General features: G+C 46.4%; 1 protein-coding gene across 1 annotated transcript; it reads right to left on the bottom strand.

The window, feature by feature from the left end:
* Positions 1–17339: 17339 nt before the first annotated feature.
* On the bottom strand, positions 17340–23152 carry Tril (TLR4 interactor with leucine rich repeats). Its single transcript, XM_057772094.1, has one exon. It carries the CDS (start codon positions 22391–22393, stop codon positions 19961–19963), a length of 2433 nt encoding a protein of 810 aa, XP_057628077.1. The 5' UTR covers positions 22394–23152; the 3' UTR covers positions 17340–19960.
* Between the last annotated feature and the right edge of the window lie 1349 nt (positions 23153–24501).

The following is a 24501-nucleotide window of genomic DNA, read 5'->3' as shown; positions in this document are numbered from 1 at the left end:
GGAAAGAAAGCAGAAATCTCACCCCTGACTAGATCTGGTACTGCAGAAATCTGAAGCTACTCCGAGGCACCTGGAGAGGTCTGTGGGAAGGATGAGTGGAGAAGCCCTTCCCAGCATCTCTTCCCACTTGTCTCCACAGCACCACAGCCACCACTCCACCCAGTGGCTCTCCGCCAGGTCCTGACTACGTCACACAGGAGATTCAGAACAAAATGCAAACGTGAGCATCTCTCCCTAAAAGTAGGAGAAAGTTTGCACTAAGTCTCTCACCTTCTCCAGTCTACAGCAATTTAAGGTGCTTTTTATTTGCTGTTTAATGTCATGCTACGTAAAGAAAAATTAAGATGTTAAATCATTGGGGGTGATTTTTAATGTTATTTTTACTAGACAATCATGATGGGAAGGCAAATATGAAAATGTTTTCATTCATGTGTAGAATCACTAAAATCATGTAGATTTTACATTCTGTCCCACTGATGAGTCTGGAACTCATTCTTACCAGAACAGTGGCAGCGCTTCACAAAATGGCACAGTATTAGTTCCTTCTCATTGCTGTATAGTATTCTGTTACATAATTATACATGTATATCAATATATACCAAAATATATTTACAGAGTCTATTATTTGCTTCCATTAAAAAGCACTGTTACAAACATTTCTGAGCACACCATTTATTGCACATGTGTATATGAGGCCAATGCTATACTGTTCAGTGTGCTTACAGCCTTAGTACAAAGCATGCGTGTCATCAAAAGGCTCTAATGCATGCCTGGAGGCACTTTGGATTGCATCCTGCAATAGTGCAGGGACCTAGAGGGAAATACTGATGCAATTTGAAAAAATTTGGGGTTTAGTTCGCAGTAATTTGCCACCCATATTTTCCATTTTGACAAATGTCCATAGCTTATAAGATGACAGCATTAGAAGCAGTCAGGTGAGCAGAAGTAGATGAGAATTCTCTATATGGATTTCGAAGCTTACATGGAAATCTAAAGTGATTCCAAGATTAAAAGTTCAATAAGAAGAGATTTTCTTAGCAAGGACTTCACTAAGAATCACTGGCTTTAAACATCAAACATTGAAGAGGTAAAGCAGCTCTCAGCTTCCTGGGTTGAATGTCTGTTTCTGTGTTTAGGAGACAGAAGAGATCTGGTCAACTTGGGTCTACACAGTTCTGTTAGTAACGAACTAATCTGTTTGAGGAGGAAGGCCACTGGTTGGTTGCTGGTTGCTCAGCCCTGAAATAATCACACAGAAACTATATTATTTAAAACACTGCTTGGCCCATTAGCTCTAGATTTTTATTGGCTAACATTTATATCTTAATTTAACCCATTTCTAGTAATCTGTGTAGTGTGACATGGCTGTGGCTTACTGGGTAAAGTTCCCAGCATCTGTCTCCGGCCGGGGTACATAGCTTCTCTTTGGCTCCGCCTTCTTCCTCCCAGCATTCAGTTTAGTTCCCCCACACCCACCTACCTAAGTTCTGCCTTATCAACAGGCCAAGACAGTTCCTTTATTTATCAATGGTACTCACAGCATACAGAGAGGAATCTCACACTAATCTTTGATGGATGTTTAATGTTTATAAATGAGTAGTAAAGTCATGGAACTGTACAGCCACCAAGATTCTTCAAGAAAATGCTCACCAAAGACCCAGTGCAGGTGCTTAGGACTTTGTGAGCTTGCTGCCCCAAATATCTGATATTCTGAGTCTTCCCTCTAAATGTCAAATGGTGACTACAGTTCTTAACACTGGCTGCACCAAGCCTGTCCTCTCTTTATGGAAGGTAGAGACCAGAGGTACAGGAAATAAGGTTTCAAGTCCCCCTTCCATAAGAGACTCCACCAGCTTGCTCATTTGCAGGCAGCTGGAGAGACCCTTGCTCTTCCTGTGCCACTGACTAGGAAGTTAGACCTGGGATTTCCACGGGCTCCTACCCTAAGGGACAGTCACTGCCTGTTTGTAGAAAGTCCCTGAGCTCTGCTGTGGTATGTGTGCAAACCCTTTCTGTATGCCTGTTTTGTTAGTCAGCCACCCAGTGTAGGCTCCTGAATACTTAGAATTCTTGCAGTGTGCCCCCCCTTTCTCACCACCCACCCAGTGCAGACTCCTGAATGCCTAGGATTCTTGCAGTGTACCCCCTTTCTTACCATCCACCCTGTACAGGCTCCTGAATGCCTAGGACCCTTGCAGTGTACCCCCTTTCTTACCATCCACCCAGTACAGGCTCTTGAATGCCTAGGACCCTTGTAGTGTACCCCCATTCTCATTACCCACCCAGTGCATGCTTCTGAATGCCTAGGATCCTTGTAATGTGCCCCCCTTTCTCACCAGCCACCCAGTGCATACCCTGTAACCCCTGGGACGCTGCATGAGATCCCTTTTCTGCCAAGGGCAGGAAGCGATATGGGCAAAATATGAACACTTTCCAGCATCATGTTTCATGAGAAACAGAGCGACAGTGGAATCCTCAGGCTGCTTTGGTCTCTGGGTTCTGAGAGCTCCGTCTCATTGTAAGGAGAATATCCACCCCCCATCTTGGCAAGTTCTGAAACAGGGAGGCCCTGTGTGCCAGCTCCCTGATTCTGATGAAATAATGTGAATAGCTTAGGACGTTTCCAAGCCCCTGGGAATAAGGTCATGGAAAGTGCACTGGCTCAGGGGTGAATCAGATGGAGGAAAGGAAGGACTGAGGCCCCTGAACTGCAACAGGAGCGTTAGGGGCTCACAGAAGGGCCAACCGCAGGAGCTGTGCCAAGGCCAAAGGAAAGAGATGGTGGCTGTTTTACAATAGGTCAATCCTTACTGCTAGGCCAGCTCTCACCCTCCATCCAACACTTCTGCCACTCAAAACTATTGCCAAATGCTATCCAGGCTCAGGGGATTGACGAGCTGGTAAATAATAGCGATGAAAACACATCACAAAAGGGGCTGTTGAGCAAAAACCACGGTGTGTATGTGTGTGTGTGTGTGGTGGGGGGTCCAGGGTATCTACAAATAAAGCACAACAGTCTAGATCAAAGCAGGAAGTAGAGTCACCTGGAACCACAGCAGCGTCTGGCTCGCCTCTGGCTCGCCTCAGTGTCTGGCTCTGATTTCCATCCCCTCCCCCAGTCCTCTGTGAGCATGGCAAGGCGGGGCAAACACAGTGGCCCCAAACTCCCTGCGCTCAGCGCACTGAGCTCCAGCACAGCAGACAGACACTGCTGCTGCTCAACCCCTGAGAGGTTCTACTCCACCCAGCTCAGGAAGGGAGTAGGCACCCTGGCTGAGTCACGAAGTCAGTGTGATGAATCTAGACTTACAATCTTTCCCAAAGTGACGAGTAAGGAGGCAATTCTCCCAGCAAGGAGCCCCAAAAGACACACCACATGTAGAAAAATGCCCTTCCTAGCAAATTGAGAAAATAGTTCCTTAGCCGTCTTCCTTCGGAGTGCCTCTGCCCACTCGTTTAAGTTCATCTGCTTGGATGCTGGAATCCTGCTGACCAGGAAAGGGCGATGAAGAAGGCTAATAATGACCACCCGCTGACCTTCACACTGGCTGTGGATGGGTCAGAGTCTGTGACTACAATTAGGAGACCTTGGTGTCTTTTGCTGCTGTTCATGCTGGAACTCACATTGCAGAGGAAATGTTGCCAAAGTTTGCAAGCGAGCGGGCACAAACACAAGTCGGCGACTCTTCAGCCAGACTGGCATCCTAGCTTGCCACTCATTGGTGGAAGTCACAATTGTCAGAGGCCATAACTGTTGCCTTAAGAAAGCCGCCCGGGGTGGGTCCATTAGAATTAAGAAGGTAGAAAAGCTGATTTCAATGAATGAGGCCATATGAGTGTTGGTTTTCCTGATGGATGTCAGTAATTAAGGGCTAGCCAGTTCTTCTGAGGTTGTATCTCATGTGCTGACTTGAAGGAAAATGGCTCCCAAAGGGAGTAGCACTATTAGGAGGTATAGCCTTGTTGGAGAAAGTGTGTCACTGTGGGGTGGCCTTGAAGTCTCCTGTGCTCAAGCTACATTCAGTGTGGGACACAGTTTTTCTTCCATTGCCTTTGGATCAAGATGTAGAACCCTCAGCTCCTTCTCCAGCACCATGTCTGCCTGCGTACTACCAAGGTCCCACCATGATCATAATGGACAAAGCCTCTTTACTGTAGGTTAACCCCAATTAAATGTTTTCTTTTATAAGAGTTACCACGGTCGCCGGGCGATGGTGGCACACGCCTTTAATCCCAGCACTCGGGAGGCAGAGGCAGGCGGATCTCTGTGAGTTCGAGACCAGCCTGTTCTACAGAGCTAGTTCCAGGACAGGCTCCAAAGCCACAGAGAAACCCTGTCTCGTAAAACCAAAAAAAAGAAAAAAAAAAAAAAGAGTTACCACGGTCATGCTGTCTCTTCACAGCAATAGAAACCCTAACTAAGATACCCCATTCAAACTCCAGCCCCGGACGGTGGCCTGAAACCCAAGGCCACGGACAGTGAACATCTGTGATCCCCAGTGGATCAGTGCCATGGCCTTGGGAGGCTCTCCCAGGCCTTCTTCCTCCCTCTGTACTCTTGCCCAGAAGCCAGGTGCACTGTGGGAGCCACACAATACCATGTAATTAAGATAAAATGTCCTTGGCTACATCTCAGGCGTATTCTTTTATGGCCCGAACAAAGGGTTAGTTGATGAACTAATTTTTAGTGCGGAAAACTGTAGCATCTATCATTGAATGAATGCTTAGGGTTGGTTGGTTTGTTTATTCTTCAATATCCCATTATGCTTGCTATACAGAGTCTCCAACGCTCATGTTTCCTAATTTGTTATCCCTCGTGGCAGTCCTCTGGGATCCAGTAATTGGATTTCACTGTCGTCATTTCTAGAGCCACCAATAAGCGCGTCTTCCTGGGCAGAGTCAGTCAAATGGTCACTGGCCTCAAGGGATTTGTGCCCAGGGTGGAGGTTGCTCGTCTCACACCATTGAGACCGGCCAACTCTTGGGAGCTGAGTACAGTCAAGTCACCTCTGAGCATCTTCCTCAGCTGGCAAAGTCTGGGAACTCTTGCTGGAAAGAAAACCGCAGTTCCAAACATGCTGGTTGTGAGTCACTACCAAACAGACACTCCTCAGGGGACAAAGGACTGCATACTTGGTGAAGGACCAGGAAATCCTGTAAGAAGATATTGAAATTCCACCTAGTAAGTAACTTAAATAAATAATAAACAATTGTAGACAGAGGGCCTACATTTTCCTCACACTCCAAGCAGGGAAATCAAAGTCAGAATTTCAAATGTGTCTTAGTGTGACAAGGGAGAGGGCAGTATCATCCAAATCTAGCATCATTATAAACTAGCGAATTCTTATCTTAACATGAAATATTTGTAAGTGCTCTGTTTCTCAAAGGCTGACACCCAAATATGGGCTGGACAGGATTTAGTTACTGCCTGCCTCCTGGGAGCCCTTGGAAATCATCAAAAGCCGAGCCTTGAAATCCTGCAAACCCTTCTTCAGGGTCTAGCCTGGTGAGTCTGCTGGGTCCTGCTATCCTTGCTTCCTCCCAAACCTCCCACATCCAGTTCCAGGCTCCTGAGGCCTCAACCCTAGTCAGAGAACTGCAGGCAACTGAGGAATTCCTAGGGCTGGAGAAACAGTCTTCCTTAGGGAAGAGCCCAGCAACTTATCCAATACCAAATGGTCAGCCCTGAAAACATATACTAGTATGTTGTATGGATATAATCAGGAATAAACAGGCAGGCAGGCACACACCTTCATTTTATCGGCTTTGCTCCTCCAGAGAACCCTGACTAATTCAGAAAGCAAGGAGGTGGTACCTAGGAGAGGAAGGAGGGAGGAAAAGGAAGGGAGAAATTATATGATTGTAATATAATCTCAAAAACTAAAAAAATAAATAAAAACGTGAGCCTCAATTACTTTACCTGAAAAATGGGTTCTCAGATTTTCTGTCCCTTACCCCCCCAAAAAACACAAATGTTCAGGATTTCAATATTCCTTCCAGATTTTGAAACATTTCATGTTAATGAGATACCCTGAGGATATATCAGTAGCCTAAGTACAAAACTCACTTAACATTTTGCAGACTTCGTATACACAGAGCCTGGCCTTCAATGTCCCTGGAGTTTTATTTCCATCTATGTATGAGGTTGAATGAGGCATCTTTGACCGGTGAGTTGTCCTCTCAGCGCTCAGAAGTTTCAGATTCTGGATGTCCTAACAACATGTTACAGGCGGCAACAGCTTTATAGAAATACAGTCTTGGTGGTCTCTTTACCCCTGAGCTAGCACAACCAGAGACTAAGCACTGTCTCCACACTGGCTCCCACACAGATGTGTCCCCACTGTCTCAGAGCATCTTGGAGCTGCTCTATAAACCCCAGGCCAGCCAGGCAGTGGTGGCACACGCCTTTAATCCCAGCACACATGGAGGCAGAGGCGGGTGGATCTCTGTGAGTTTGAGGCCAGCTTGGTCTACAGAGTGTGTTCTAGGATAGCAGAGATACACAGAGAAACCATGTCTTGAAAAAACAAAAAAAGCAAAAACAAAACCAACAACAACAACAATAAAATACCCCAAAGCCCAGGCCGGAAAACAGTTAGTGCTGTAGCAGGGTCAGAGTGGGGAAGAAAACACACATCTATCCAAGGTTGTATCATTCACCTCAGCTCTAATCAGATTGCAATCACAGCCAGAGAGATGCTAGCCCAGATTGTCCATGGTCTGCAGCCTCGCTCAGCTCCCTTATAAGGAAAAACTATGCCCTTGAAGTCTTGCAGACTGGAATAGCTGCTGCAAAAATCTGAGCTTTCTGATAAGGATGAGAGCCCAATGCTATTTTCCCTCTTCGGTAAAAATAGAACAAAGTCAGAAGAGGAAAGAATATATAAGAAACCAATCCCCCCCCACCCGTCTCTCTCTCCTTCTCTCCCTTCCTCCTTCCTTTCCTTCCCTCTCCCCTCCCTCTCCTTCCCCTCCCTCCCCATTTTTCTATCTCTTTCTCTGCCTCTGACCCTCAGTGGAAGGGTCCGCCAGTGCAGACAATTCTTTTCCACTGGAGTGAGTCACCGTTCCTTGCACATTCACGAGAATGGAGACATTAGTTCCTGCGCCCCTTGCGATGATGATACATGGGCCAAGGTCAGCAGCCCCATCAGCTACTGAGGCTGTTCTCTCTGGCAACCGCAGATAACCACTTACCTGGCAGGGCTCCTTGCCTGTACTTCAATTCATGTCCACAGTGTCCCTTATCTCACTGAAGCACCTGTCTTTCTCTGACAGAAAGAAATTCATGAATTATCAATAGTCCTTGAATGTTTTAAAGTCTTTGTCATGATTTTGCGGGAGAAGGGAGTGGAGGGAAGACAAAGTGGCGCGAATTCGCTCGTGTGGCTATGACAATACTGTCTCCTATGCGCCAGAAAATAGAAACCCTGACATTCAGGAGATCAAAAGCTTCGCAATAAAAACTTCATTCCTAATAGGGCTAACGCCAAAGGAGTATTTAAAAGTGCACTAGCATTTACTGAGACTCTACCATCTGAAGCCCCACTGGGTGAAGAGAGGACTGACAGATATTAGACTCACTCGGAGCAGTCTGAGGTCTACAGGAAGATGCGAAGGGAAGATATTTATGCTAAATCTTCTATTAAGATTGCTGCTGCTGCTGCTTTTGCTGCAACTGCTGCTGTTCTTGTTGTTTGGGCAGCATTTGGTGTATCCCAGGATGGCTTTCAACTCTGGATCTATAACTGAAGATGACCTTACATGTCTGATCTTCCTGCCTCCACCTACTGAGTGCTGGGCTTACAAGAGTGCACCCCTGTGTGTGTGGCTTATGTAGTGGTGGGGATCAAACCAGGGCTTTGCATCTACTTGGGAAGCACACTCCCAACTAAGCTTCTCCCCCAAACCCTAAAGTCTCCCCCTTTGAGGAACGTATTTTCATATTACAGATAGAAACATTAGAATCATATTACACCTCCAGTCAAATTTGTCAGGTTTCAATGGAGACTAGGTAAATGTATACTTGAGTGGACCTAGCCATTAAATGACTTCCCCCAACACGAAGATGCATGTAACTCTCACCCAAGTACCTGGCTTCTGAGGTGAGTCACAGGGCAGAAAGACTGAGAAGCTTGGGTAATAAGCCAGGGTGGGGACAAGGAACTCTCTGCTAGCTCCATCCTGTAGAGACAGAAAAAAGAAGAAAAAAAAGGAAGTCAGACATATTATCCTAAGGGAGCTCAGACTGGAAAGAACTGACCTTTTGCTGTACAACTATGACCCAGCCATGTCAAGACAGACTGAAGCATCTGTGGCTGGGAGGCAGCTACATGTCCGTGGAATACGAAGGAGGAATGATATAACACCAGACATTGCCTTTATGTATTCACTAAGTTAAGGAAAGTAGACAGAAAGCGAAGGTCAAAACCATATGGAACTAAAGCATGATTTTCACAGCGACATACCGGGAGAAGGATGGCTGTAGACAAGCCACTGAGGTTTCATCTGTCATGATGAGCATGATTGAAGTGGCGGAATAGTGGGATTGGCTGCAAGAACTGGGGAGCTGGACAGCCTGCTTTTATATCAGCTCCAACACCTCTTGACTCGAGACGTCAGCCCAGAGCCCTCTCTGTTCCATGACCAGGTTCTAATGTGTGAAGTACTTCAGAGCATGGGTCTTACGAAGACTAAGTGGCTGGACACAATATGTAGTGTCATAATAAAAGCATGCAATACCCAAGACTCCAAAACAAGGTATAAGTGAAAGGGTTCACAGACAACCTCAAGGTAAAAATCTCCGATACAGTTTATTGCCGACGCACCCTGACCTCATTTTCTAAGACTTTGCTGTAGACAGCATCACAATTAGTCATTTTAATTCCCTTGTATCAGTGAGCTGTTTTTCTTTGTCTACAATACTGACTTACAGGGACAATTGTAGAGCGTTACGTTGTTTCTAGCTCATTTTACTCTTCTCCATCAGCATTGAGATTCAGTTTCACATTTGCTCAAGTGAACCACACACAGTGGGAAGTCCAGCTCTGCTGTGGGACACTGCTCCTTTCATAGTAAATGCAACATTTAGAGAGATCCCTAAATGAAAGTGCCCATGCTGCTGTCAGAGCCTCAAGCCCAGGACTCTGGGAAGTATAGGACTCTTCCCATTTGCTTACAGCACTGAAACAAACTCACATACAGAGTTGTTTGACTACAGAGGGAATCGCACATTAATTCATTTGAAAAATATACAATCACCATGTTTTACACACTTTTACAAAATAAAATCAAATTTCTCCTTCATGTATACAAACTCTTCAAAAACACAGTCCATCCAATCAAGAACAATTTTCTTGGGGCCAGAGAGATGGCTCAGAGGTGAAGAGCGCTGACTGCTCTTCCAGAGGGCCTGAATTCAATTCCCAGCAACCACATGGTGGTTCACAATTATCTAGAATAGACCCCGATGCCCTCCTCTGAGATGCAGGCACATATAAAGACAGAGCACTCATAGTCATAAAATCCATAAATAAATAAATCTTTAAATAGAACATTTCCTATTTATTATAGATGACAATACTGGGAAAAAGCTAAAGTCTTGAGCATTCTGCTTGGCAAATGAGCCTGAGGGATGCAAGAGAGACCTGAAGTTTGTAGCACATGCTGGCAACCTCAGACCTAAACCTGCTTAAGAAAACTCTTGCCCGATTCAATTCTCCAGTCATGGCCTAAGATAAAAAATGCCATATTCATCTGTGAGGATAAAGCTATTTATGTGTGTTTGAACCAATGCCTAGTGTTCAGCTATTAATATCACTTCCAAGACACACTGGGAAGAAAAGTAGCTTACCATTTTGATAAATCAGTCAGTAAAACTGGACCTCAGCAAGAGCCCATCGCCAAAGCCATGAGGAAGATGCTTTAATGTGATGGACATTAATATGACCAAAACCTAATGAGAAGTTATGGCATACATCAACAGGCAAAGAATTCCAGTCAATGGATAAAGACTTTTTAAAATGACAGTTATTCAAGATGAAGAACTCCCTGAAGGCATTTTTAGCAGATGGGGTTAAAATTAGCAGTCTTACGAAGAGGCCAACTGAAATGCATTTTTTAAAGTCTAAAAGAAAAAGAAGCCATACGGGCTGGAGAGATGGCTCAGAGGTTAAGAGCACTGGCTGATCTTCAGGAGGTCCTGAGTTTAATTCTTAGCAACCACATGGTGGCTCACAACCATCTGTAATGAGATCTGGCGCCCTCTTCTGGTCTGCAGGCATACAAGGAGGCTGAACATTGTATACACAATAAATAAATAAATCTTTTTAAAAAAAGCCATAATAGTCAGGAGCTATAGAATAGGATTATATGATTAACACTTGTGTAATAGATGCCCAGATAAGCAAAATGAAAGAAAGCAGGATAAAGAAATATTGAAAGGTACATGTGAACCATTACAAAATTATTAAAACTATTGAAAGAGAATCATCCAAAGGCCCAAAGATCCCAGAGAGACCTAAGTAGTTATGGTTACTTATGCTTACAGATTTTTTTTTTATTTTAGAGACAGGGTCCAGGCTGTCTACTCACTAGGTAGATCAGATTGACCTTGAAGTTGTGAAGTTGTAATGATCCTCCTGCCTCAGCTTCCCCTGGATTATAGAACTGTTCCTAAATGCTGGGATTCAATTGCTTCTTAAGTTGGCTATCAGATAGAGTTTAAAGGGATTTTTCTTAAAGGGGCAGATAGTAAATATTTTATGCTTCATAAATTATGTGTTCTCAGCCTGAGTTACTCTACAACACAGTTTCAGCATGAGAACAGCCATAGACAAAACATAAACAAATCAGGTTAACTGCGAGCCAAGACAAGCTTTTACAAGGGCCTTGCATAGTTCTACACAGTGATAACCCAGGCACTGGGGAGGCTGAACAAGAGTATGAGCCTAGCCTGGGCTATAGATTGAGATTATCTCAGAACAATAAAATAATGTGGTCACATTTATTAAAGGAAGTAGCTTGTGTACAGAACCAATCCCTACTCTAAAATAAAGTTCTTCTCTTAAAAAATTCTTATTGTACATAAAAGAGACATCCCCAGGCCTAAGAAGACTCCTGTGGTTAAGTGTAAGATGCATGCTGTAAACTCTAGAACTCCCAGGACTAAGTTTAGCAAGTCCATGAGATGTGTAGTTGGTCAATGTGTAGAATTTAAAAGACATCAACTGGATATCTTATGCCACCCAGTAAAACTTCCAGTGCCAAAAATGGGTTACATCTTTTGAGTCCTTGACCAATGGGATCCTATAACCTTACTTATATCATCAACTATAGAGAAATTGAACTGGTGTTCAACTAGTGGTAATGATGCTAAAAGGCACTTTACAGGATACTGGAGGAGAAAAGTAATCATCAATATCTCCCAGCTACAAACCCTTTGACCTACAACAGCAACCTGCCTGAAAGATAAACTAATATACTAATTGTACAAATGTTGTGGAAGTAACCAATCACCGTTTGATTAAGTTTAATGTCCTCTGCGAAGTTGAAGCCATACCTAACACTGCTAAAGACAGTCTATTATTCTTCTGAAGGAGCATACCAATAAAATGACATGTTGCTATACCTGTGGATTAGAGCATCACCCAACCCTCATCAGAGAAGCTTCTCTTGCAGTAGATGGTAACTAACAAAGAGACCCATAGCTGGACAGTGTGCAGAGAGGGGGATTTTGGAGCTTTCTATTCTAAATGGGATGTCTTTATCAAACCCCTTCCCTCCAGGTTCAGGGATCTATGCAGAAGAGAAAGCAGAAAGCTTCCAAGAACCAGAGGTGATAGATGACTCCCCAAAAACAACATCATCCAAACACAACAGAATTGATGCACATATGAACTCTCAGAGACTGATAAGTGTGCAGACCTATACAGGTTCAGACCAGACAAAATCCCAAGACAGAGACGAGAAAGTGGACACAAAGTCCCATCCATAACCAAGCACTAATTTGTCATTGACTCTTACTTGAAAATGGAAAATTAGTTTTCTTCAGTGGAGTATCACTGGGCATATCAGCCACACTACCAGGCAGGTCCCTTGCCCAGCAACAGTTGGCCAACACAAAATGTACTCCACTAGTGTGAGTATGTGTGTGTGTGTGTGTGTCTGTGTCTGTGTGTGTGCCTTTTGCATTATTTTGGGTTTTTTCTTATTAATTTTTTTAGCTTGCTTTGACCTTAATTTTATAGTTTTTTTTTTCTTTTTTAGAAAGAGAGGAAAAACAAAATTGGGGAGGGGTAAAGAACATAATCAAGCAATGCTGTATGGTAAAAAAAAATCAATAAAAAAAGAAAAAATGGAAATAAAACCCACTTATGATAGCCTCAAAAAGTTGTGAAATACAGATAGTGCTAACAAAATAGATTTAAGTTTGTTTCTAAAAACCAGGCAATATCTATCAGGAGGTAAATTCGTTGAGAGATAGGCAGCATTCACAGATCCAAGGCTGTCAGTAAGAGGTCAGTGCTTGCCAGGATGGTGCTGCCTGTCTGTAATCCCAGTACTCAGGAGGTGGGGCAGAAGAGTCACAAGTTCTAGAACAATTCATGTTATGTGATGAGACTTGACTCATATAAACAAAACATTCAGCTTTCCTCCAATGTTATCGCCTCACCTACTACAATCATAATGTTTGTATTCTCCCAAATACCAGATTCATACATTGAAATTATAATCCCCAAGAAATGGTATTAGGAAGTAAGGCCTTTAGGATACACTTCAGCCTTGAGTCAGAGCCCCTGTGAATAGAATTTGGACCTTTATAAAAGAGGCCATAGACTGGCTACTTTCTCTATGTACCCAGTGAGGACACAGATGGGATGAAGTAGGCCATCCTTAAATGCTAGATTTGCCAGAGCCTTGATTGGAACTCCCAATCCAAAGAACTAGAAGACATCTATAAGTTAACTAGTTATGTCACTTTTTTTATAAAGAAGTTAATTATCAAAAATATAATTCTTGTCAAACTATATCTTAAAGACACTTTTAGTGCATGCATGTGCGCGCGTGTGTGTGTATGTGTGTGCATGAACAAATGCTCATGTACCACAGTGTGCGTATGAAGGCCAGAGAACAATCTGTAGGGGTGCAGGGGTCAGTTCTCTTCTTCTTACCATGTAAGTCCCGGGGGTTCAATTCAGATCCCCAGGCAGGGCAGAAGGTAGTTTAGCTGCTGAACCATCTTACTCACACCCAAACATATTTTATCTAGCAATAATACACACACACACACACACACACACATACACATACGTCAAAAAAATTTAAAATAATATATATAATATATAACCTATAGGGGCTATAACCTGTGAAGCATTTAGCACTACTATGCATACAATGGAAACGTCCAGTGAGTTAAAGTCATCTTTAATAGAGAAAAAGATATGGAAAACCTCATTTCAAGATTTACCATGCAAGCAAGGTAACAATACTGGCACAAGAATAGGCATCAATCGCCAGGCAGTGGTGGCACGCTGGGAGGTAGTGGGAGGTGAATCTCTGTGAATTCAAAGCAAGTTTCAGGATAGCTAGGACTGCACAGAGAAACCCTGTCATTTAAAAAATGCATTAATCAATGTTTCAGAATAGTAATAGAAAGAGTTAGGGTCTATTGTTTGTAACAAAACTGCAGAGGTTATTCTAAAGAAAGGTGTTTTGCTTTGATTTGATTTTGACACAGAGTATCACTATGTTCCTTTGAAGTGGCAGAGATCCACTGGCCTCTTCCTCCAGAGTTCTGGATATGCCATGCCTGGATGAGAAAGGCTTTCTACTTTTTTAAACCAAAGGTACAGGATGCATGCCTATCCATGCTTACTGACCTTGTTCCAGCAGGCATGGAGGTATTTCAAGATCAATTTGCAAGCCAGGCGCTATGGTGCATGCTAGAATCTCAGCACCGAGTAGGTTGAGAATCACTAAGTTCCCAAACTGGCTTTCTATTGCTGTGCTAAACACCATCACCAAAAGCAGGAGGAGGACGAGGAGTAGGCAAAGGAAGGAGTGCAGTCCGAGGTTTGTTTAAGAGAGTAGGTAACTTGAATACAAACTGGAAAGGAACGGAAATCTGATTTTACTGCTTTTTTATTCTTTTTTAATCAGGGTTACAAATTCCGACCATGTTCATTATGTTACGGTTATTTAAGAGAGCTGTCCCTGTGGGGAAAGCAATATGAGCTTAGGAACTGCTCTCAGGGATGGAGAGAGGGAGCTTTAAAGCAAACAGAAAGAACATGGAACAGAGAATACTGCTGAGGAGAGTACAAATGTGAAATATTCTGGCAACTTTCTTGATACATTTTATAAATTATGAGCTTTTAGGTGAAGAAAACCCTGATAAGGGATAAGAGCACAGGGTACAAAGAGGAAACCAGGCCAAGGCAAAGGAGGTAGTGTGTGTGTGTGTCTGTGAGCGCGCGCGTGCGCACATATGCGTGTGTTAGAGTCTGTATGTGAATGTGCATGTGTATGTGAGTGTGAAAGTATGAGCATGTGTGTATGAGTGTGAGTATATCAATGTATGTAAATATGTATATGTGTGTGTGTGAGCTCATGTATGTATATATGTATGAGTGTGTATGCATGCAAGTGTGAATGAGCATGTGAATGTGTGCATTCAGTAGTAATTCAGAAGTAGAAAAAAATATGACAATCCCTGGGAAGGCTGAGAGAAGAAGCACATAGCCTTCAAGAAGCAAACAGCTTTCTGGGAGTGTAACTCCATTCGAACAACATGCATTGAGCAAATGGACAGAAGCCAATGGCTTTGGCAGCAGAAGCCTGTGGAGCTCTTCCTGATAAATGAGAAATTAGCAAGTAGGCAGAGATGAGAGAGGAAGAGAAAGGACCGCCCCAAGCCCCACCCCTGGGCCACCACAAGGCAGCACCATGGAAGGAACAACTTGGAAACAGACCCCTTCCTCTCTCCACACACATACGCCCCTAAAAAGACACAACACACAGCAGAGTGCATACGGCTCACGATTACACGAACACCAGCACCGGGAATAGACAGAGCAATAGTGTGCTGGCTGAATGAGGTGTGACTACCAGTTTAGGACACTAACAAGGGCCTGTGAGAGGGACTCATGGGGCAGGATAGAACCTATTCTTACAAGTTATCCTTTGACCTCCACATGTTTCCTGGCAAGGGTGTCTAAGCTTGGACCAGAAAGTAACACATCAGTTAGGTCTGAGGGCAGGGCTTAGGGATATAAACGGGGGAATATTTCCAATGGAGACATTTCAGGCTGGAAACAAACACTGCAGTCTTGTTAACTTGCTGAGGGGTGTTAATGTGGGTGCTGTTATTGAGAGGTATTTTAATCTCCTAAAGTGAAAATCCTCAGAAGGATACGTGACTGGAAGATAAAGGACTCAGAGGGCAACGGCCTGAAGCAAAAGCGAGTTTTCGCATGCCACAGTGGACACGAGCTAAGAGCTAAGTGTGACATCAGCTACAGGGTGAGCACGACTTCACCTGAAACCATAATCTGGAAAGGGGAACGAGTGCTCCACAGCCGCAACCTGGTCTCCGTTCACAGTGGTGTTGCCCTGGCTCAGCACAGGCCGAGGCACAGAGCTAGCACCAGACAGCTCAGCAGTCTGGAAGAAATGTTGCCTGATTACACAGTCAGGGCATGCTAGGGTCTGGATCAATGGACATGACAGCCAATTTCTGTCTCCACGGACAAATCACAGAGCCATGGTACCATGCAAAGGACAAATCACACCACCCATGGCTGGAACGCTCTCAGATGATCAGGTACTCTGTTTCAAGATAAAGCAGCCAGAGTATGCCTTTCTACTGAGTATCTCACAGTTATTTCAATAATTAATTCACTAATGCTTAATCGGAATCTCAAAATGACTCCGTTTCCTTGGGCAACATGAAGAACATTATTGGCCCCACCTTTTACTAAGGATGAAATTGCCTAAAATCCCTCAGAAGAAAAGCATGAAAATTAAATATTTAAGTCACCTGAGAGGAAAAGGATCCTGGGTAGGTTGTGGAGGAAGGGACAAAAAAGGGAGCCACTGCAAAATTGAGCTGCCTCTGCACCCTAAATTTTAGTCTGAAGGATGAGGCAAATTATGCCAAGCATTTCATAAACACGAAACATTTCCTGACTATTAAACTCATCCCCTTTTTAAATTATGAGAAAGTATTTCAATTACTATCATTCTACACCAAATTGTAGAAGAGTCCCAAGGGGCAGGGGCAGGGATAGATAGCTTTTATCTTATTATAGGATTTTTTAATTGTGTTTAGGCAGAAATGCCTAGGCCCTGAAATTCTAAGCAGCGTCACGCAATGTGCCGTTTCCTGCAGGAGAACCAGCTAGTAAGGATGTACTCAAGCACGTGCTGGCAAAGCCGCTGCTGGCTGCTGCTCAGTAGCAGTTGCTCTGTACAGTTGGAATGCAGGATGTCCATCTCAACTGACGCAGAAGTGGATTACCGTAGAGAATGGGGGGGGGCAGTGGTGACCCTCTGATGGCCATAAGCCTGCATCACGTGTCCTGGTCGTGAACTTTCACACTATAATTCTCTTAAGATGGTGACGGTCTTCACCCTGGACCACAGTCTGGAGGTTTGAATAAATCTCTGGCATTCGAATGCTTGGCTGTCATTTATCTCCAACTCTTACAAGAGAAGCAGGAGTGATTAATTGCAAACAGTCCAATGTCTGCTTTAAATGACTTTTTCACACATAGTAGTGGCTCATTGTTGTTGGGCTTTGGTGAGAACCAGGGGTGGCAAATGAATGCAGCTGCCCTGACCGCACTTTACACCTTGCAGAAGCAGCCTGCATTGTGTGAGGTTTACGCTGAACCAGACCTAACTGTGACTTCTGGATTTAACACTGCTAACTCATACAAAGACGATTCTTTATCTTTAGGAATTTTATCTTTACACAAACTCTGTAAATGGTGAAAAAAGAAAAAGTCCGTATATCTACCTATATTCATGAAATCCAGATGGTGTAGCCCTGTTAGGTAGGACCTAGCCACCTTACTGTCATTGGCATTTGGCAACATTTTACTCTGGGCTGGCCATTTAGTTTTAGAGCAATGTTCATGTCTCTTTACATATAAACTCACACAATCATTTACTATGGAATAATGTTTTTATACACTGTAAAGATTTGTCATTCCTATTGGTTTAATAAAACACCGATTGGTCAGTACTTAGGGAAGTATGGGGGGCAACCAGATGAGGAAAATTCTGGGAAGAGGAAAAACAGAATCAGTCACCAGCCAGACACAGAGGAAGTAAGATGAAAATGCCTTACTGAGAAAAGGTATCAAGCTATGTGGCTAAACACAGACAAGAATTAAGGGTTAATTTAAGTTGCAAGAGCTAGTTAGTAATAAGACTGAGCTAATAGGCCAGACAGTTTGTAATTAATACAAGCCTCTCTGTGTTTCTTTGGGACTGAATGGTTGTGGGACTGGGTGGGACAGAAACTTCTGTATACAATTATTTCTTTAAGATAGAGTCCATACTCTTTATGAAAAGGAAAATAATAAAAAAGAACCCTCATAGATATCAAGCTTATATTTCATTTATATGAGTGAAAACTGCTGTTGAAAAACTCATCCTGTCATTTTAAACATGCATCAAAATATTTGGAAGTTCCAACAGGACATCTCCATTAGTATGTGGGTTTATTGACATAATTGAACATAACAGTGTATAACATTTATTTATTCTCACTGAAAGACTTTTCAGTAAAACTATTTTAAATCCAGGCCTTAACCATTTTTTGGTGATATTCTACAGTCGAAAAAGGCAGGTGGTAGATCCAATCAGTATTTTTTTTTTAATCCCCAGACTCTCAATGGGCCTCGGTTTTACACTGCATAAAAGAAACAACTAAGAGATGTAACTTGCTGTGCATGAAAAATTGTGAGTTATACAGAAGGTGCCAGATAGCCTGCAGGTTGAAAGTAAGAGCAAACAACTCCACCTCCCACCTCCCACGTACCATACGCTCGGAATCTAAAACGAGGCCTGGCAGCAAACACAGAATGACAGTCTATTTCCTGTGGTTTATTAAGTTTGGGCCCCGCAGATAAGACTGCCAGAAAAGCAGCTGTGGCTTAAGTGGTCTGGACATTTACTCATCCGGACATAAACAAAGACCAGCTCATTTAGACCCCTGGGTCCTCAGCTGCTGGGACAAGGCAGGCATGGCTCATGTAGGCCAAACATAGAGTGATTGGGTTGAAGGGCTCTGAACTGTGATGGATTCCCTGAGTCATTGGGACCCTCAGGGGCCCGAGGCCTGAAACAGAAGAGTCACTGTTAGCCATAGCACCTTGAACTGGCTGACCTGCACAGTACCCCACTGCTAATAAATCCATAACCACGCTGGCTATAACCACAGTGTACACCCTCTTAGTAAATGTACTTGGGCCACACACGAATTATTAATGTGAGCCCAACCACTACATTTAATATAAACACAGACTTCATAAATATCAGGGAAGAAAAGTATCCCAAACAGTTAAAAACACAACTAAACAAATGTAGGAGATTAATCCTAAAGTAAAAAAAATAATAATAATAAACATTGCAACTACTACTAAAAGATAAGATTTAATAACACAGTAAAACACTGGCTACTGAAGGAATTAATTTGTAAAATATATAACTATTTCACAGTGAGGGTTAAGTACTCATGATCTTCTGGGTTTAGTAGAAGCAGATACTCATTACTGTATTTTTTTTCACATTTGTTTCCCACAATTTCTTCTTATTTTCTACCATAATGTGGTCGGAAAATATACCACTAACACACATCACCCATGGCTTCGTTTTGTGGTATTGGGATGGACATAGAGCCTTGTAAGCAAACACCACCACCGAACTCAGTCCCCAGCCTGACAATTACCTTATGGGTATTGCCTAGCCATGCAACTCAGAACCAGGTGCTGTCAAGAAGGGTGGGACCCTGACAAAATGCAGTGAGAAATAGGTCACACTGACTCCCATCTCGACAAGCTATCAGAAATGTGGCAAGTGAGCTGGAAGGCCGGAGTGCCCTAGGGAGTCATCACTTTCATGCAGAGTGCATTTTTAAAAGCAAATCCGGCATTCTATTTTTTCCATATGCAGATTTTAAAAATAAAATTAAAACCACAGGAGCAAGCCTGGTGGAGAAGTATTGCATGCAGCCTTCTCCTGAGAACAATCTCAGTAACCCAAAAGTCAGCAAAAGGTCACATCCTGTAGAGGATAAACAGTAGAAGGGATCCAGTTGAACCAAGAGTCTGAGTTTATGGGTCTGTTTGTTAAATGCTCTTCATATTGTTGAAAAAGGTAGCATCTGGTTGTTTTAAACCTTAAGGCTTACTGGGTGCTCTACCAGCCAACAGAAAAGGGTTCCTGGGTGAGTATGGTACCTATTTACCCTGCCCATCTCGGCAAAGACCACCAGATTGGTGGGGTTAGTTGCTGGACACCTTTGTGATGGTGGCAAGTCCCCCTTTTCTTAACTAAGGGCAGAACCCTACTACAGAGCAAACAAATGTACAAACCAGAGTCTCCTTGTCATAGGAGGAGCATAAAGCACCTTCCTAGCCCAAGGCCGGCCAGGCTACTATGCTGCAATGCCACAGGTGCCATGCCCTAGATATGCCAAGGGTTCCCACCTTTACCCCAGCGTTCACTTGTCCCTGCTCTTGGGTTTGACAACCAACACCCATCCATTTGCTTTGTGAATACTGGGATGTGAAGGGTGGTGTTGGATTCACTTTCTGTGCCACTTGGCTTCAGCAAATGCACAAAGGGAGAAAGGTCTAAAAAAAATAAGGTCTTCCTCTGAGATGGCATGGAGTCACTGAGAGAGGCTTCTCAAGGCCATTGAGATGGTGTCCGCATGGAGGCACTAAACCTAGTCAGCAAATCTTTGCAAGAGGTGGTCCTCCCGCCTCAAGCTGCCACCGGTCCCACCGCCGGTGCTGTCCATGAAGCGGTCACAGGGAAACTCAATGAGGTCCGCCTCGCTGAGTGCGCACACGGTGGTGCGAGGCCGGTGCGACTGGAAGCCGGAGAAGTCCGCGGACACACCAGTGCCCATGGAACGCAGTGGCCGTCGGGTGGAGTACATGTGGCGAACGTGGACCGGAGCCCCTCCCTTCCGCCTGGCACGCAGCTTCCTCCGCAGCCATCGTGATCCCCAGGCCGCCAGAGCCAGGAGCACCAGCAGCGCATTGACAGCTAGCAAGACCAAGGTCAGGAGCTGGTAGTCGACGCCGCCTCGACCTCCTGCCTCTGGCAGGGTTACCAAGCCCGCACAGTGGTCCCGGGGGGCCACAGGGCAAACTCTGCCCCCGAGCACGCCCTCCACGCACACTAGGTAAGGAGTGTCTCCACGCAGCTCGTGCAGCGTGGCCGAGTCGCTGCGCTCGGGCAGGTAGACAAAGCGCTGGAACTTGGGCTGCTGGCCAAAGCGGTCAAAGAGCAGGCGGAAGCGTGCGCCGCCCTGCGGTCGGGGACTGCGGTGCTCGCGAACCGCCCAGCGCACCGAGGCGCTGTTGGCGCTCACTGACTCCACCGTCAGGTTGCACAGAACGAACTTGTTGAAGTCACAGGGGTCGGATACCAGCGGTGGCAAGCCGACCCCACCGTCCGACGCGACTACGCGCTCTTGCTGCTCCGAGGCTAGGCGCTGCTTTGCTGCGCGCTGCCAGCTGTCTCGGGCAGATGGTGTCCCTGAGACGGACTCCGCCGTCGGGGTGGGCTCAGCCTGGGCAAGATTGGCACGGGTGGGACGACCTCTCTCAGGCTTCTCTTGCAGGTCCAGGGACTGTGGGGCAGGACCCGAAGCAGCAGCGGTAGAGAGGCCCTGACGCTGCAGGCTTGGACCCCGCCGGTTCAACCTTAGTGAGCTGCGGTTGCCCATGAGCTCTTTGGCAGCCCCGCCCCAGGCCACTCCTGATAGAAGTCTCCCCCGCTGCTGGGGCTGGGGCTGCGGTGGCAGCTCCTGCGCGAGACCCCCTGCAGGGGGCGTCATCCCCTCCCCCGTAGCTGTGGATAGAGACCACTGCCTACTGCTTGCTGTAGGCGAAGGTGAGGGATCCACGCAAGACCCATTCTGTAGAAGTTGGTCATCCAGGTAATCCAAGTACTTGCCCCGCAAGGCCGGGGGGTGGCGACACTGCACGAAGACGGTAAGAAGGCGCCCCTGAGAATGCCAGTCGCCCATCCAGCGCTTCAGACCCCGCAACCGGCAATCGCAGGTCCAACCGTTGCCGTCTAGATCTAGGCGGTAGAGAGCCGGGCTGGCAGCGAAGATGTCTCCGGAAAGGGCTCTGAGAGCGTTGTCGCGCAGGCTGAGCTCACGTAGCCGAACCTGGTGGCCAAAGGTGGCGGGGTGCAGAGCAGACAGCTCATTGCCGCTCAAATCTAGCGCCTCCAAGCTGTGCAGAGGCTCCAGCAGTGCCAGGGGAAGCTGGCTCAGCCGGTTGCCTTCCAGGTGCAGTTCGCGCAGGGCCTCCAGGCCCCAAAAGGCCTCTGGTGCAAGCTGTGTGAGCTGGTTGCCACTGAGAGAGAGCAGGCCAAGGCGTGGCAGGTGCTGGAAGACGCGGGGGCCGAGGTGCTGCAGGTTGTTGGAGGAGAGGATGAGAGTAGAGAGGGAGCGCAGCGGGACGAAGGTGGCCGCATGGCGCAGGGAAGGTTGCAGCTCATTGGCAGAGAGGTTGAGGAATCGAAGCTTGCCCAGCTGAGTGAAGGCATTCTTGCCCAAAAAGCGGATCCGGTTAGACTCCAGATGGAGATAGAGCAGGTTGCCCAGGGGAGCGAAGACTGCGTCTGGCAGTGCCCCCAGCACGTTCCCGTCCAGCCGTAGCTTGACTAGACTCTCCAGGCCCTCGAAGGAGCCGCGGCTAAGGCGGCCAATCTCGTTACCGTTGGCGTAAAGGATGCGCAACTTGCGTAGCGGAGCCAACGTGCCAGGAGCGAGCGCCTGCAAGAGGTTGTTCCCCAGGTACAGCTCCTCCAGGCGCGAGAGCTTCTCGAAGGTCTTGGGGTGGAGGGAGCGAATCTGGTTGTACTGCAGGTCCAGCCGTTTGAGCTGCCCCAGGCGGTGGAAGTCGAAGGCCGTGATGTTAGTGATGAAGTTGCCGCCTAAGCTATAGGTGAGCACGTCCTGGGGACTAGGCAGCGAACTGGTCTTGGGCACCGCGCGGAGCCCCCTGTTGGTGCACAGGAGATGCTGGGGGTGCTGGCAGTCACAGCGCTCGGGGCACACGGACTCGGCCCGCGGCGGGAACGCCAGGCAGCCGCACACCATGAGCCAGAAGCGCACGGCGCCGACACCCTCCATCGCCGCCCGCCCAGCGCCCTGCGGCCGGATGGTCCTCTGGGCCGGCCAGATCGGTGTCTCCTCTGCATTCCCCTCAGCCGGGCCAGAGTCGCTAAAAGGCCTCTTTGGGACTTCTTTGCTGCTCGGTCCAGCCCTTCCTCCGCCCTTTGTCCGGGTAACTGGCCCGGGTCTCCGCAGGCGGGCTTCGGGGAGCCAAATCAGGAGGCGCTGGGCGCTCGGCGAGTCCCGGGTGCTACTTGTTGCATTTCTGCAGAAAACTGTTTCTTCGGATGCGCGTCGGGGGCGGGAGAAGCGAGCAAGAGTTGGTGCTTTTTGTTTGCTCTGGACTCCGGAGAGCTGGATTCCCTGGCGCGGATTCTCCCCGCCAAGCGGATTCCCCCACTGCAGGCGGGATCCCTTCCAAGAGCTGCTGGGGTGCGGCTTGGCTGCTGAGCACCGGCCGCTAGGCCTGCGTCTCCGGCGCCTGCTCGTTCGGTGGTCCGGGGGGACTGGGAGCGCAGTCGGAGTGGGCAGCCTGGGGGCCGCACGGCTGCGTCCGGAAGGGACCCACGTCGGCAAGGAGCGAGCAAACCCGGCGGAAATTCGTTCTTCCCACACTCTGCCCCCCGGGGGATGCAGGCGGAGAAAGAGGAGACGGCGGAGGCAGGACAGACCCTGGCTGGGGGAGGAGGAAACACTAAGTGGCTCCGCGTCTGGTCAGCCCCAGCCCGGACGCCAAGTGAGAAAAGTAGGGATTAAAAACAGCTGTACGGGTCGGCGCGCGGACTGGGGGCGGGGGTGGATTACCGGGCAAGCAAACGAGGATTGCAGACAGAGACCTTTTTATTTTAGGCCAGTTCGCCGGTGGCTTCGGAGCAGAGGGAGTGCGCCTCGTCTTATCCATTTAACCTACTCTTCCCGGTGCCACCCTGCGGGAGGTTGAGGCGGCACCGATTCCCCCAGCATTCTGCTCCTAGTCTGGGGGAACCTAAGGTTGCCTGCGGAAGGTCTTCGATGGACTATTGTCAGAAGACGCCAGCTCAGTCCTTTGAAAGTATTTGAGTTTCTAGTGTCCTTTTGCTAGAGTCAAAGGAGAGGCACCGCCCCTTTCAGGTTTCTAACCTGAATATCCGCTGATCCCACTGTGGCAAAGCCCATGAAGAAAGTTCAAGTGAGATACCACAGTGATTGTGTCAGGGCCAGATTTGGCGATTCGGTCCGATTAATTTTCCTGCAGTCTTAAAGCCCTTGAAGTAGGCCCTGGTCGTGTGCCTGTATACAATAACCTTCATAGATTCCTGGGAAATTGTTTCCTGAAGGGCCCTCCTGCTTTGTGCCTGAGCATGCAGCGATCTTGAAAATTTTCAGGCTCCAATCTGCTCAGGCCTGGGTTTATGGGGGGAAAATAATAACATTTATTAACAATACAAAATAGGTGATCATTTTATCGACGGTTCCGTTTAGGAGCAGTTCATGATGAATAAAAACAAGCAAGAGATAGCCATCACTGTTGCTTGTTATTTGTTTATGCAAACCAACTTTTTGAAAACAGCCCTTCCCTCAAGGTGTTCAGAAACTGCCGGTTTTTAGGTTTACTCTTTGCTGGCAATGTGGGAAATCAGAGTACATAGCCTCACTTCAGGAGGTTGACCATTCAATGGGAAGGGAGGTGTCCTCCCAGGTCAAATAAGAAAATGAGTCAGCGAGGGGAGAAATCTGGAAAGATTCAAAGGATTTTAGTCACTCCAGCATTTCATTGTTTTGTTGAGCTGTCTACCAAGGGGAGTGATGGAGGCATGAACCTGGCAGGGTGGTCAGTGAAGACTTCAGCGTTAAGTGGTGACCTCGACTTTGCAGGGAGATGGGTGTTAGAGAAAAAATGGTGAGACACTAAGTAAGTACATCCATTTTACAGTGATTCATTTCAAATAAAAGGCAAGCTTGAGACACAGGTGTCTGCTTTACTAACATGAAATGTGAAGTTTATTTTTCAGTTTATTGTGACCACTCCAAACTCCCTCTAACTACTGTTGACTTCGGTGAGTGTGGCTGCTGGAAGGGGGAGGATCTGTGCTTGGATGATGTTGTATATGCCTCTTTAGCTCAGCTGACCTTGGCCAAAGACACTG

Source organism: Chionomys nivalis, chromosome 1 (genome assembly GCF_950005125.1).
Source record: "Chionomys nivalis chromosome 1, mChiNiv1.1, whole genome shotgun sequence".
In the NCBI taxonomy this organism is placed as follows: domain Eukaryota; kingdom Metazoa; phylum Chordata; class Mammalia; order Rodentia; family Cricetidae; genus Chionomys; species Chionomys nivalis.
The sequence above is the reverse complement of the archived record's forward strand: the minus strand, read 5'-3'. Positions and strand labels throughout refer to the sequence as shown.